This window comes from Ornithorhynchus anatinus, chromosome 3 (assembly GCF_004115215.2).
Source record: "Ornithorhynchus anatinus isolate Pmale09 chromosome 3, mOrnAna1.pri.v4, whole genome shotgun sequence".
Taxonomy (NCBI): domain Eukaryota; kingdom Metazoa; phylum Chordata; class Mammalia; order Monotremata; family Ornithorhynchidae; genus Ornithorhynchus; species Ornithorhynchus anatinus.
In genome coordinates, this window is record NC_041730.1 from 32,286,920 (window position 1) to 32,302,040 (window position 15,121).

The following is a 15,121-nucleotide window of genomic DNA, read 5'->3' on the forward strand; positions in this document are numbered from 1 at the left end:
GAATTTCAGCTAAGGGAAGCAACATAGTATGAGAATGTGTACATACTGCTGTGGGGGCAGAGATGGATAGATACCAGAAGTGCTTATGGGGTAAAGACCCAAGTGCATAGGCAGTATAGAAGAGAGGGAGCAAAAGATAGGGAGATGAGCAGTTATAGTCAGGGAAGGTTTTCTGGAAGAGATATGATTTTAGTAGGGCTTTGAAGATTGGGAGAGGTTACAATCCCTGATGTTTTAGCCAGTCACTAGACAATATTAAGTGAAAACTATGCAGAGCACTATATTATCTGAATTATGAAATAGAAATCTTAAGAAAATATTAGAGGGTCTCTATCCTCAAGGAAGTTACAATTTAATTGAAAAAAACAATTTAATTGAAAAATTGAATGCACAAAAAAGCGCTATCAGTAAGTCAGCCAGTCAACAGTATTTATTGAACGCTTACTGTGTTCAGAGCACTGTACTAAGCACTTGGGAGAGTACAATATAACAATATAATAGACACATTCCCTACCTAGAAGCTTAGAAGCATGTGTGTAATTTACAGCAAGGCACATATCATATGGCTTCAAGATCACCTTGATCTTGGATTCAAGACAGCTCCACCAAAATTTGATGCTCCAGAATGGAAAAATAATTCAACCTACCACACCTAAATGCTGTCACATGCTTCCTTGCTGTGAATTGCCCTGATGATCTTTCCGCCTATTTTTTAAAACCAGAATTCAATATTCATTTTTTCTTCAAATTCACATTACAGTATTCAAGGAAGAGGCAGACATTGATACTGTTTGAAGAGCCATCAGGAGATGAAATACTCAAGAGAGATAGACATTCTGACAGAGAGAGAGAGAGAGAGAGAAAGAGAAGCACAGATGCAGAAAGTCAGACAGACATATGGAGAGAAGGTAGGAGGTGCAGCTTTATATATCAGCTAGCACACCGTGGGTGTTTATTAAATATTGATCAATGATCATGTGTGTAGTTCATGTGGAGAGTTCATTGATATTCATGTCTGTCTTCAAAGTACAGCAATGTGTGTTATCTCTGTGGATTGCAACTTTGTCTATCTTTTGGCATAATCAGCTTGATGTTAATTGGAATAAAAGATAAATAATTTTAATCATCTTTAAGTTATTTATGTTGGCAGGGCTGAGACCACTGTTTGCAATCTGTGTTATTTTTCTCCTGTTTGACTTATTTTTTGCTGCAGTCAGAGGAAGTTCACTTCTCTGTAGATGGCGGTGGCAAGTCAACAGGCCTGGTGAATAGAGCAAGGGCCTGGGAATCAAAAGGACCTGGTTTCTAATCCCAGCTGTGCCATTTTTCTGCTGTGTGACCTTGGGCAAGTCACATAACTTCTCTGTTCCTCAGTTACCTCATCCATAAAATGGAGATTAAGACTGTGAGCCCTATGTGGCACAGGGACTGTGTTCAACCCAATTTGCTTGTATCTACCCCAGCACTAGGGACAGTGTTTGGGCCATAGTAAGGAGTTTACAAATAATAATTATTATTAACAATAATAAATCTCTTTGCCTTGCTCAAACATGCATACTGTACCTGTGATGAACTCACAGGTGCAATTTAGGTAAGCACATACAATGTCCTTTCACTCCCCCTGAAATTTTCCTTCAATCCTCCCAACCCCTTTCCCTGCCCTCCCCAAACCATGAGAATTGGCAGCATCAAAACTGATTCATAATGGAGAGAAGGAGGGGTGGGAGAGGGCTAGGGAGAGAGAGAGAATGAGAATGAATATAATCCTACTATGAATCAGTTCTGAGGCAGCTGGTACTAATGTTTGTACAAAGTGTGAATTTTGAGGTTGACACAATAACTTTCACCAAAGTAGTGTACAGAGAAAAACCATTTATCCAATTGACAAGACTTTTTCTAATTGCAAAATGCTTTGACACTTTGTACCTAGAAATTATGAGGTTCATTTAAGCGAGACCACTTTGCTAATCTAAACACAAAATTGACTATTTAGAACATAAGAAAAGCAAGATTAGTCATTTGGTCACCCATAAAAATCCCCAGCACAATTTAAGAAAACAAGTCATTTTTGAAGGCTGGTGGTGAAAGGAAGTGACTGTTGTTACATTCTTCCTCCACTCCCATCTTCCACTATTGTTTACACAAATCACATGCTTTATTCTTAACTCTTAATTTCTTGAGCTACCGTGGAAAGGTAAAAGAGTAAAACTCAATTATGCTAAGCAAATCTTTCAAGACAATCAAGAGAGTGAACTACAATCTCGAGTCTACGGAAATACTTCCTGCTGACAGCTCCTTGTGGGCAGGGATCTTTCTACCAGCTCTTTTGTGCTGCATTTTTTCAAATGCTTAGGTCAGTGTTTTGCACACAGTAAGCACTCAGTAAATACCATTAATTGATGAGACAAAACAAGGGCTATTAAAAATCTTTCCTATTCTTTCTCAGAACAGCTGTTGGAAACACTTTGAGAAATTGAGTCTGATGAGGTTTATTGGGATTTTTAATCAACTAGATAAAAAAACCCTCAAAATTAACACAAAATTAAACACTAAACATTAGCATTGGAGTGATCCTTTATGAGAAGCAGCATGGCATAGTAGATAGAGCATGGGTCTGGGAGTCAGAAGGTCATGAATTCTAATCACGGCTCTGCCACTTGTCTGCTGTGTGACCTTGAGCAAGCCACTTTTCTGTGCCTCAGTTATGCCATCAGTAAAATGGGGATTGGGACCGTGAGCTACTCATGGGACAAGGACTGTGTCCAACCCAATTTGCTTGTATCTACCCCAATGCTTAGTACAGTGCCTGGCACATAGTTAAGCACTTAACAAATACCATTAAAAAAATGCAACAGCAGGGCACTCTAAACTGAAGCGAGATGAGGAAAGTTAGGACACAGGATAGTGCAGGGTTGGAAAGAACTGAGGTGACATTGCCCTACATTAAGTCAGAATGTGACACTCTCCTCATAGTTTCCTGCTCTGCCCTCTTAAACCCAATCCTCAGATTCCATCCTTGTTTGGAATTAAATATCTCTTTGCACCAAATCTAGTTTCCTCTTTTAGCCCTCTTTGAGGACTAATATCAATTGTCAGACCTGGGCATGCTCAGTAACCAGAGGCAGAGGTTATGGCAGTTTGCCTCTTTTAGTCTTTTTGATTGTTTACATGAGAGTAATCTACTAGATCAGCAAACAGACTGGTTCCTCTGTACATTTCTCTGAAACGTCTTGCTGAGGTAATTCCTTTGTGCTGTTAAGAAACAAACCCATGCCTGTATGCTTCTGAAATAGAATCCTCACACCCAGCTCAACTTGGATGGAAAACTTAAAAAAAAAGATCTCCAGTGACAAAAAGTTTTCAACAGGGCCTCGATGCAGAATCCTTGATGCTTGTCCTAGGTAGGTTAGTCAAATGTGAAGAGATTTTAGTGCACCACTGTCCATCGCCATCTTACATAGGAAAGGTTAGGAAGCCGATTCCCTCTCAGGGTCAACCTGGAGAGTTTCCAGTACTCTATCAGTCTTGATTATGGGAGGGAAAGTCAAGCAGTGGCATACCCATTGCAAACCTAGCTTGGGCAGTGGTTAGTGAGTGGAAGGCAATTTCCTACAAGTCAAAACTCACCTGTGCTGGAAAGCAGCAGCATGGGAGGGAGTCAAGGGCAGAGACTCAAGTTTATTGTGTGGAAGGAGGCAATGGTAAGTCACCTCTGTATTTTTACCAAGAAAACTCTATGGATACACTACCAAAATAATTGTAGATGGAGGTGGGGTGTTCTGGGAGAGATGTGTCCATGGCATTGCTATGGGTCGGAGATGACTCGACAGCATGAGACAAGGAAGCTGATGTGACTAAAAATGACATCTCACTGATGTCTATTCCAGCTACACCACAGCCAGAGTTCTTCTAATGTTATCTCAAAGCTAGTCCAGCATTTTAGCAAATTCCTCAAAGATATTATTTTTGAGGTGCTTTAGTCAAAGTGACTCATCCCTTTCTCATGCTCACTATGACCTGGTTTTGGCATTGCTTGTGAAGCGGTGTTGGGACTGGGAGAGAAGGCAGGGTGAATCAGGGTCCTAAATGGGTTTTTCATGGAGATTCACAGAGAAGCAGGTGTAAATAGTATTTTCTCTTTCTCTCACACTTCCTTTCAGTTTATTATTGGACTTGTAAGGGGAGAAAAATTCCTCTCCCTTCCACCTTGAACTCCATCTATCACATCCTGGTAGTTGGGAGGCCTTGGGAACCAAAGCTCCCACTGTACTCACACACCTGGGTTCAGACAGCTTGTCCTAAGTGAATGCGTCATGGCTCAGACACCCACCCCATTACAACCAAACTGACTCCATTTTCCCCTCCCTGTCTCTCACAGTTTCTGCCCAAGCTAGACACAGTAGGTCCCTAATTGTCCACTGTCCTCACCCTCTATGTTCAAAACCTGAGGGAGCATCTCACTAGAGTGGGGGACCTAGCAGTCAGATTTTCACACCAATCAGATCCTACCTTGGGGGACCGAACAGGTAAAGGATCCATGCTCCTGCACCTAGTGAACAATTTGGTTGTTATAAAAAAATCACTGAGACTTCAAAGCCATTCCATAGAGCAGTAAGGTGGCCTAGCGGAGTATGGGCCTGGGAGTCAGAGGACATGGGTTCTAATCCCAGCCTGCCACATGCCTGTAGAGTCACTTCACTTCTCTGTGCCTTAGTTTCCTCATCTGTAAAATGTGGGCTGAGGAGTGTATGCACCTTGCATGTACTCCCGTGCTTAGAACAGTGCTGGGCACTTAGTAAGTGCTTAAGCAAATTACTACAATTATTATTACGATAATAGAGTATTCATGTCAGTTCCCTTCAACTCATTTAGCACCACTGAATGATGTGCAACTGTGCAATAGTACTGGTTTTATTCCATCTGTTTTACACAGCCATTTTGAGAACCTGACAAGAAACATGAAAACTTGGAGATATATTTGGCTGTCCTTGCAGAATTCTGGGAAAGTTTTCAACACAACAGGCTTTGGGTAGCACCCAAAAAGTTGTGAGAGCATAGTTGACTATAACTGTGCTTCTTAACACCTTTGAGAAAGCATTAAAATGATAAACTGTATAATAATCAATCATATTTATTGCATATTACTGTGTGCAGAGCACTGTACTAAGCTCTTGGGAGAGGACACTATAACAACATAACAGGATTAGTACACATTCCTTGCCCACAACGAGCTTACAGTCTAGATGTGTCTGACCAGACTTATCAACAAAGTTTGCATTAGGGAAGATATGCCAAATGAGACTATTTCAGCAGCAATTTAGAGCTTGGAGACCAATACAGCATAGCTGGGAACCCACAAGAGTCATTCTTATCAGCAAGAGATTTATCTATTGTCATCTAAAAGTGAATTTAGGAAAAAAAATCTCCTCAAAATGGACAGTCCCCTCATTTGCCCTCCTGATCTTTAGTAAAGCAGTGAGGGAAAGTGCCATCACTTCCAAGTACCAATCTTCAAATGGTCAGTATTCTGGGTCAAATAGTAAAATCTGTCCAAGGATGCTTTCAGCAGTCCTGTACTGAACTGTGTCAAAGGTTCTTAATATCACATTTCATGAATGTTACTTGTTCTCAAATCAGACTATATTAATGCTATTCAGATACTAGATTCCATAACCTTTTTCAAACCACTGTTAGGTTTTCTTCCTATATACATGGCCAGTATGTCATCTTTCAGAGGGTATAACACTGAGCTCCTGTCCAACATAGCACCAATGCAATATCAAGGCCCACGTCAAACTGAACATCTGCAGAACTGTGGAAGTGTCAAACCTTCTATATGGGTGTGAAACTTGAACTTGCCAGAGATGTCATAGCTAGCTTTCTGTATAGTTTAATCAGCAACAAACTGCAAGACTCACTAAACCCTGTCACCAACAATGAGGTCCTGAAATTCAGTCAACACTGAAGGGATGCTCAGTGTAACCTGGCCTGGTTACGGCAGAGAATACCAATAACCTACCCCTCCATGGTGAGCTGAAATGGGAAAACTGCGAGCAGGAAGGATAAAAAGAAATGTTATAAAGTAGTTTTGAAGTCCAGTCCTTTTCTCCAACAGTCACATACAGATAGCAACACCCCTGGGCAGGATATCTTGGAAGACAAAACACCATGATCTATATCTCCCTGAGAATGGCACTAATGGTTTTGTGTGAGTTCTAAGTCGGCAGTTGTGGAAAATGGCAATCAATCAGTTCATCAGGATTCTAGGATCTTTGGACTACTGGTGAATATTCAAATGAGAAACGTCATCCCAGGCCTAAAGCAGAACAAAAACTGAGGGGAGGGCTTTCTACAGTTGAAATTCTGGTTGAGGAAGCTCTCTTTGTCCCCTTTCTCTTACTATGTCTTTCTTTAACTGAGATGGAGAATGAACCCAGCAGCACAAAGCCAAGTAGTACAATACTGAGCAATACTTTGCTCAGTCCCCCAAGTTCTAGAACACTAAACAGAATGCTGCAGTGACCCAACCTGTCTCTAATTATCTTCTTTCCAGTCTATTGGTATGCAAAATTCTGGGAGTTACAGGACATTCTGACCACTTTAGGAGAGAAATTTTGCACAAAGGAAAGCAGACAAAATAAAACCAGTTTTACTGCTCCTCCAGCATTACATAGACAATTCATCCAGGCTCTGAAGTATTAACCAAAGAAGGTCTGGTGGATGTGTGATGCTATTGGGATCTTGTTGCCAGAGGCCTTAGCTGATGACCACACGTTTTGGAATTAGTAAAACAGCATTCTAAACCATCATTAATCAACTTGGGCATTGTGAACAAAGCAGGTACTGAAGGGATTCCACTTGAGAAATGATTATATATATTTAAATTTATTTTGAATAAATGTTCAACAAAAATACTACATGGATTTGTGTACATTTACTTTTTTAAAAAAATGGTTTCCTTGAAAGGATTTTTATAATCACCTTATTCTTAATACAATTATTTACAAAACCCCATTTCAAACTACTTACTGTACAAGAGAAAATATAAGCATCAGTTAATTTCGCATGATTTCAGCAAATAATGAAAAATATGACAACTGGGTACTTGGGTTATAGTTCTGAAATTTACAGGAATGTCAATATTACACCAACAGCTTTTAAAATAAAAATATTTACATTCTTTATTCCCTTGTAGGATCATTCAATTTTATAGTAGCACAGGTGCTTGTTTGTCTGTTGGTACTTCAGAAATTTCTGCTGCGTTAATTTTGTGAAGGTCAAATTAAGAATAAGTGTATGTTGAGAACTATTTACCCAAATATTTTAAATAATTGTACAATAGTGACATTCCTGTAATTAAAAATATAAGAGAAAATATTACCAAAATATAAGCCCTTTATTAATAAAAATCTTTGGTAGGAACAATATTTTAAATTATTTTCAACAATATTTGGTTAACATAATAGGTTCCTTCCACCTCTGGTGCATTTTAGACCACCTACAGAAAAATAATCAATAGCCCACACTATTTATTCTAAAACCAATAAATATCAAAAAGTGTAGAATGTACCCTTAGAAGCGTAAAACGTCCATTTTAAATCTTTAAATTGCTTTTAAAAACACCAGCTGTAACACCTCTTGCAACATAACAGTCTTTGTCATTTGGTTTCACTGAATAATCCAAAGGATGCTGGATGCTGATTTGACAAAAGAGTTGAAGGAGAGTGAGATGGTGAGGGGCAAAAGGACAGTCAATGTGAGACAGTGGGAACCCACAGCCAGCCTTACCGGTATGGAGTCCTCCTGAATGTTCAAGTGCTCTAAACTCTGAGACTCATCCAAGCAAAATTAGAGCTATTTTTTTAGGACCAGATTCAGAACAAATCAATCAAAGATTTTATGGGAAAGGGTTGTCCTCCTAGAGTCTGTTTCCTTTTGATGGAAGTGCTTAGTGTCTTTGAGATTAAGAAAACAACAACAACAAAAAACCAGGAGAAAAAACAAAACTTTTTTTTTTGACCACAGCAGCTGTGCAAAAATATTTCTGAACTGGAAAGAAAAAAACTGTAACTTTCTAAGTTTCTCTGCTCTAAAATAGATCAGTGCTTGTTTGCTGTTTTGGAAAATGGTTTTGCAAATATCTAAAGGTGCTGGAAGATCAAAATCTATAATTTATATCAGCCATTTTTTTTTGGAGCTGGAAAGAAGACTATCAAGGCTTCAGAGAATTGTTGTGACCATGAATGTGCACTAAGTACCTGCATTAACCACACATGATCACTATTAATCTTTTGGATGAGCTGTAAAATATAAAAAAAAGTTCCCTGCATTGCTGTTTGTGCAAAAAAAAAATAATCCTATCCAGATTGTGGTCCTCCATTTCTGCAAGAAGACAATTTCTCACAAAATGGCTGTATATCCTTAAACATGCACCAGCTGGTCCATGAATCAGATCTTGCTTTTGATAACGGCAGTCACTGGAATGCCCAGATTCATAAGACACTACTGTCTCTGTCTAAACAGGGACATGATATGAATGGCAAGAAGAAGCGCTACCTCGGTTGCTCCTGGAGAATTTGGGACTGTGGTTGTTACAGTTTTCACTGTTTCTCTTGTCCATGTCCTTCCAGGTTTCTAACATTTGCTGTTTGCCCTGTTCCTCTTTCATAAAGAGTTCTACCATGAGAACTTTCTCTTTATGAATCTGTTGGCTAATGTCCTTGGGAATGTCTGGGATGATCCAGTCCACAAAGTCACTCATGAACATGACCAAATTCTGGGAACAAACCAAAGAAAGAACTAGTTATGGTGGGGAAAATAAAAAGAAAAAGAGATAGAGAAATTCATAGTACTTAAGCCCATTGTGGGCAGGGATTGTCTCTCTTTTATTGCTGCACTGTACTTTCCAAACACTTAGTATAGTGCTCTGCACACAGTAAGTGCTCAGTAAATACTATTGAATGAATGAATCAATAGTATTTCTGTTGCCGACTTTCTGTTGCCGACTTGTTCATTCTAAGCGCTTAGTACAGTGCTCTGCACATAGTAAGTGCTCAATAAATACCATTGAATGAATTGAATGAATAGTAGTTCAACTCCTCTAGAGAGTAAACTCGTCCTCTAGACTGTAAGCTCATTGTGGGCACGAAACGTGTCTACTAACTCTGTTATACTGTACTCTCCCAAGTGCTTAGTACAGTGCTCTGTACCTGGTAAGCACTCAATATGACTAATTGATTGATCCTTTGCTGCACCTCACTAGACAGTATATATAAGATGAACTTTTGGAATGGACTCTACAGGACAGATCGTGTCCTGGAGGGGTTGCAATGGTAGAACATGGCAGCCAGGGAGGAAATCCCTTCTGGCTCAGCAGGTTAGCTCTCCCATTGCAAGTGGTCTGTACATTCCAAGGGTGATGTCACGTATTTTTACTGGAGGGGGTCAGAAAGTCTGCCATCCCGCTGCAGATGGAAATCTTCCCTTGACTTATAGAACAAATGACTTATAAAACAAATGACTCTGGACCACTTAAACGTGAACAAGGACAAAGCCCAGACAGAGTCTTGGGTTGGGCTCTAGCTGCCTGCCAAATGTTGGACTGAATTCTACCTAGTAAGACATTTAGCTTCCTAAGAAACCCATAAAAGTAGCTTTCTCTTTTGCCTCCCAAATCTCTGGTGGAAAAGAAAAAGCCAAGCAGTATTTCCTGCCTCCAACCTCTGGCTCACGCCCTTTCTCCTGCCTGCAAATCCCCCCATCTTTCAAATCTGTTAGAATCTAGAAAGCCCCATCTTCAAAGTCTTTCTGAAATCACATCTCTTCAGGAGGTTTTCCTGATTAATCTAATTTTTGTTCTGTTCTCTCCAAGCTTCCATTTAACAACAATTTCAGCCCTTCTGCGCTAAGTACACTTGGTACTAAGTACACCCAAACACCTTGAAGACATTGAGATGTCTCTGCTGAGTGGCCTCAGTTGAGATGGAAACTTGCTTGAGGACACTGAGCTCTCTCCTTGTCTACTGGCCTCAGCTGGAACAGAGACCTGCCCGAGGACCCTGAAATCTCCCTGCCGAGCTGCCCCAACTGGGCCAGTTCATAAAACATCATAACCACTGCCAGCTGCCCGCCCTTCAGAACACAGAGATTTCACTCTCTAACTGCTCTGTACGAGAAGCAGCCATTCCTCCATCTTCCTTTCCCTTGCAGCGGGGCCTGAATCCATACTGGAGAACCCAGAACAGGTGTGAATGCTTGAGTTCTTGGTGACATTGATCCAGATTTTTACATCTCAACATCTGCCTGTCTCTACCTCAACCCAGCCTCCACTTTACTCCAAAACTCTCACTTCTTCACTCTCAAGGACTGGTCCACCCCATCTCATCCACTCACCAAGCTGGACAAATATTTGATCACATCATCTCTAGTTACTGTACAATCTCTATCCACCAACTTTGAAATCCCTCTATCTGACCACAAACTTCATTCATTCAATGTATTTATCTCACCTGTCTTCTCTCCCACACACCTCCTTCTTGAAAATCTGTCTTGACCCCCCACAGAGACCTCTTATCTTTTGAATCCATCTAATTTTCTCAAGTCATCATGCCACATTCAGTCTCCATACCCAAATTACCTTTCCTTGATGACCAGATTAACACTTTCAACATAACCCTCTCTACTGAACTCAGTTCGTTCACTCCCTTATTCTTCAGTGTACTTGTATCAATAACCCACAGCCCTGGATCACCTCCACGGTCCACATCCTTTGCTTCTGTGCATGAGCTGCAGAGCACTGCTGATGGAAATCTAAATATCATGTTGACCTCGTCCACTTCAAGTACATCCTTATGGGCTTTAACTTTACCCTCTCTTCTGCCTGGCAAAATTATTTCTCCATCCTTATTGACTCCTATGCCCACTGCCCTCACCAGTTGTTCCAGGTGTTGAATTTCCTCCGCAAACCCCGTCTCCCCCAATCTTTTGCCCCTTAATGTTATGGCCATGTACTTTACTGAGAAAATTGAAACAACCAGGCATGATCTCCTTACAATATCTTCTCCTCCTCTCCAATCACCCCCTCCTCCTGTCCCTTCTTCAACTCCCTCATCTTTCCCAACAGCAACTCAAGAGGAGATCTTCTGCCTTCTCTCGAAATCCACCTCCTACCCCTGTGCATCCAACCTCTTCCCTTCACACGTTACCAAAACATTTGTCTCCTCCCTTCTTCCTTCCCTGATGGCCATCTTCAACTAATGGCTTTTTCTCCATTGCTTTCAAAAATGCTTATGTCTCCCCTATCCTAAAGAAACCCTCACTTGACCCCACACTGCTTTCTCCAGTTATCAACCCATCTCCTTCCTACCATTCCTCTCTCAACTCCTTGAGCAAGTTGTTTACACCCACTGTCACCTGTTCTTATCCTTTAATTCTCTCCTTGACACCCTCCAATCTGGCTTCCCACCCCTTTGCTCCACTAAAACCTTCCTCTCAAAGGTCACAAATGATCTCCTTCTTGACAAATCCAATGGGCCCTACTTCATCCTAATCCTCCTCAACCTCTCAGCTGCCTTTGACACTTTTGAACACCCTCTTCTCCTGGAAACATTATCCAACCTTGGCTTCACTGACACTGTCCTCTCCTGGTCCTCCTCTTATCTCCCTGGCCACGTGCTCTCAGTCTCTTTCTCAGGCTCCTCCTCTGCCTCCGGGCCCCTAACTCTGGGAGTCCCTCAAGGTTTAGTCCTTGGTTCCCTTCTATTCTTCAATTACACCCATTCCCTTGGAGAATTTATTCACTCCCATGGAATTAACTACCATTTCTATGCAGATGATTTCCACATCTATATCTCCGGCCATGGTCTTTCTCCTCTGTAGTATCAACTTTTTTCCTGCTTTCAGGACATCTCCACTTGGATGTCCTGCTGACACCTCAAACTTAACATATCTGAAACAAAACTCCTCATACTCGCTTCTAAATCCTGTCCTCTCCATGACTTTCCCATCATTGTAGATATCACCACTGTCTTCCCTTTCTCACAAGCCCATAATCTTGGCATTATCCTCAACTCATCTTACTCATTAAACCCACATATTCAATATCAGAACACTCTGTAAATTCAACCTTTTATATTTTACTCTCCCAAGCGCTTAGTACAGTGCTCTGCACACAGTAAGTGCTCAATAAATACGGTTGTATGAGTGAACATTGCTGAAGTCCACCCTTTCCTCTTCATCCAAACTGCTACCACATTAAGCCAAGCATTTAACCTATCCTGCCTTGTTACTAAGTAACTGTTAAGAAGCAGCGAGGCTCAATGGAAAGAGCATGAGCTTGGGAGTCAGAATGGAAAGAGCATGAGCTTGGGAGTCAGAGTTCTAATCCTGCCTTCACCTTGTGAGCTGTGTCACTTTGGGCAAGTCACTTCACTTCTCTGTGCCTCAGTTATCTCATCTGGAAAATGGGGATTAAGACTGTGAGCCCCACGTGGGACAATCTGATAACCTTGTATCTATCTCAGCTCTTAGAAGAGTGCTCAGCATGTAGTAAGTGCTTAACAAATGCCACTATTATTATTATTAGTAGTAGTATTATTACTATATTAGCCTCCTTGTTGACCTCTCTGTCTTTTCTGCCTCTCCCTACTCCAGTGCTACTTCATTCTGCTGGCTAGATCATTTTTCTACAAAAGCATTCAGTACATGTTTTCTCACTCTTCAAGAACCTCCAGTAGTTTCTAGTTTCCCATCCACCTCCACAACAAACAAAAACTTTTCTTTCAGTTTTAAAGCACTCAATCACTTTGTCCCCTCCTAACATACCTCACTGCTCTCCTACTACAACCCAGCCTACATTCCTAGCTCCTCTAATGCCAACCTAGTCACTCTACTTTGATCTTGTCTATCTCGTTGCTGAAACCTTGCCCACATCCTGCCTCTGGCTTGGAATATCCTCCCTGTTCATATCTGGCACTCCCCTTCCCCACCTTCACGGCTTTACTGAAGGCACATCTCCTTTTTCAATGGTATTTGTGAAGTGTTTACTATGTACCAGGCACTGTACTAAGTAGTGGGGTGGATTCAAGCAAATCAGGTTGGACACAATCCCTGTCCTACATGGGGCTCACAGTCTCGATTCCCATTTTTACAAATGAGGTAACTGAGGCACAGAGAAATGAAGTGACTTGCCAAAGATTATACTGCAGACAAGTGGCAGAGCTGAGATTAGAACCCATGAGCACTTAGTACAGTGCTCTGGCCCCTTGTAAATGCTCAATAAATATGACTGAATTGAATGAATGACCTTCTGATTATGTGCCAGGCACTGTTTTAAGCTCTGAGGTAAATGCAATCTAATCCCACTGTGTAGTGGACAGAGCAAAGGCCTGAGAGTCAAAAGGTCTTGGGTCCTAATCCCAGCTCTGTCACTTTTCTGCTGTGTGATCTTGGGTGAGTAGCTTCACTTCTCTGTGCCTCAGTTACCTCATCTGTAAAATGGGGATTGAGACTGTGAGCCCCACATGGCACAGGGACTGTGTCCAACCTAATTTGCTTGCCACCTCCTCCCCCACCGCCTAGGGCTTAGTATAGTGTCTGGCACATAGTAAGTGCTTAACAAATACCATTATTATTATTATACTATACTATTGTCTTAAACCCCATTTTACAGATGAGGTAACTGATGCCCAGAGAAGTTAAGTAACTTGCCCAAGGTCACACAGCAGACAAGTGGTGGAGCCAGTATTAGATAAAGCTCCATAACTAAAATTGTACGGGGAAAGGGCATATCAAGAGGCCTTCTCTGACTGAGCCCTCCTTTCCTCTTCTCCCACTCCCTTCTGTTTTGCCCTTACTTTGCTCCCTTTCTTCATTCCCCCCTCTCAGTCCCACAGCACATAGGCACACATCTGTAATTTATTTATTTCTATGTCGGTCTTCCCCTTTAGACAGTAAATTTGTTATGGACAGGGAATGTATCTACCAATGCTGTGACACTGTACTCTTCCAAGTGCTTAGTACAGTGCTCTGCACAGTAAGTGCTGAATAAATACGATTGATTGATTGATAATACTGTACATGATGAGTTACATATGGCATTACTTATAAATTCACCCATCTACATGATATCCAATTCCGGTTCTTCTGCCTCTCTATTTCAGCTTCTGTTTCCCCTGCTAGACTGAAAGCTCCTTTAGAGATAGGATCATGTCTACTAGGTCTATTGTTTTCTCCTCACCACTTAGACCAGTGCTCTTTACCCAGTAGGGGTTTAAAAAATACTACTTTATTAGAGCAGCAGCATGGTCTAGTGGCTACAGCATAGGCCTGGGAGTCAGAAAGACCTGGGTTTTAATCCTGGTCCTGTCTCCTGTCTGCTGTGTGACCTTGGGCACATCACTTAACTTCTCTGGGCCTCACATTACCTCATCTATTAAATGGGGATTAAGACTGTAAGTGCTATGTGGATCAGGGACCGTGTCCAACCCGACTACCTTGTATCTAACCCAGCGCTTAGTATAGTGCCTAGCACATAATAAACACTTAAATACCACAATTATTATTATTATTATTGCTATGCCATTTCCCAACATGATTCTGGGTATGGAGCTTTATCTGGACTTTCTGCTTCTCAGCATGATCTTAAGAAATCTAAGAACAAACAATACCTGGAAAACTATAACGAATGCTAGCCTGGCCGCAAGAACAGCCCAGAAATCCTTTGAAATATCATATTTGTTTTCAGACCACGGTGGCTCTCGATAATCTTTGTACCTGGAAAAGACAACACAGTGAATCAAGGATGTGGTTTTAAATGTTATTCTGCTCTCCTTATTGGCCTCATTTTATGGCAAAATTAGAGTCTCCTTTGGGACTGGGGCCCAGTTAAAGCTGCCAGTAGGTCTATTTTACAGATCCCTCCTGCAGGAGACTGGCTCTATGAAATTTGCAGGAAAATAAGAAAACAAGAGCAAGTGTCTTCGTGGGAAACCCTGGGAAAACCATGAGCCAGTTACAGCTGGCAAGAGCAGCACAGAAAAAACATGAGTACTGACTGCAGATTAGGCAGAGACCCAGGATAATGTATTTCCAGCTCCAGGTGCAGGAGGGAACGAAAGGCAGG

General features: G+C 41.4%; 1 protein-coding gene across 4 annotated transcripts in view; it reads right to left on the reverse strand.

Moving 5' to 3' along the window:
* Positions 1 to 6,847: 6,847 nt before the first annotated feature.
* ANO1 (anoctamin 1) overlaps positions 6,848 to 15,121 on the reverse strand; it is a 171,749-nt gene continuing 163,475 nt past the window's right edge. For 3 of the 4 annotated variants that reach the window (XM_029060992.2, XM_029060993.2, XM_029060994.2), the window contains 2 exons: positions 14,667 to 14,772; positions 6,849 to 8,776 (listed from right to left, as the gene is read on the reverse strand). In XM_029060992.2, the coding sequence (XP_028916825.1) occupies positions 8,516 to 8,776; positions 14,667 to 14,772 (367 nt within the window). In that variant the 3' untranslated portion in view covers positions 6,849 to 8,515. Of the gene's footprint in view, positions 8,777 to 14,666; positions 14,773 to 15,121 lie in introns of all 4 variants that reach the window. The other variant, XM_029060991.2, reaches the window with a different exon arrangement.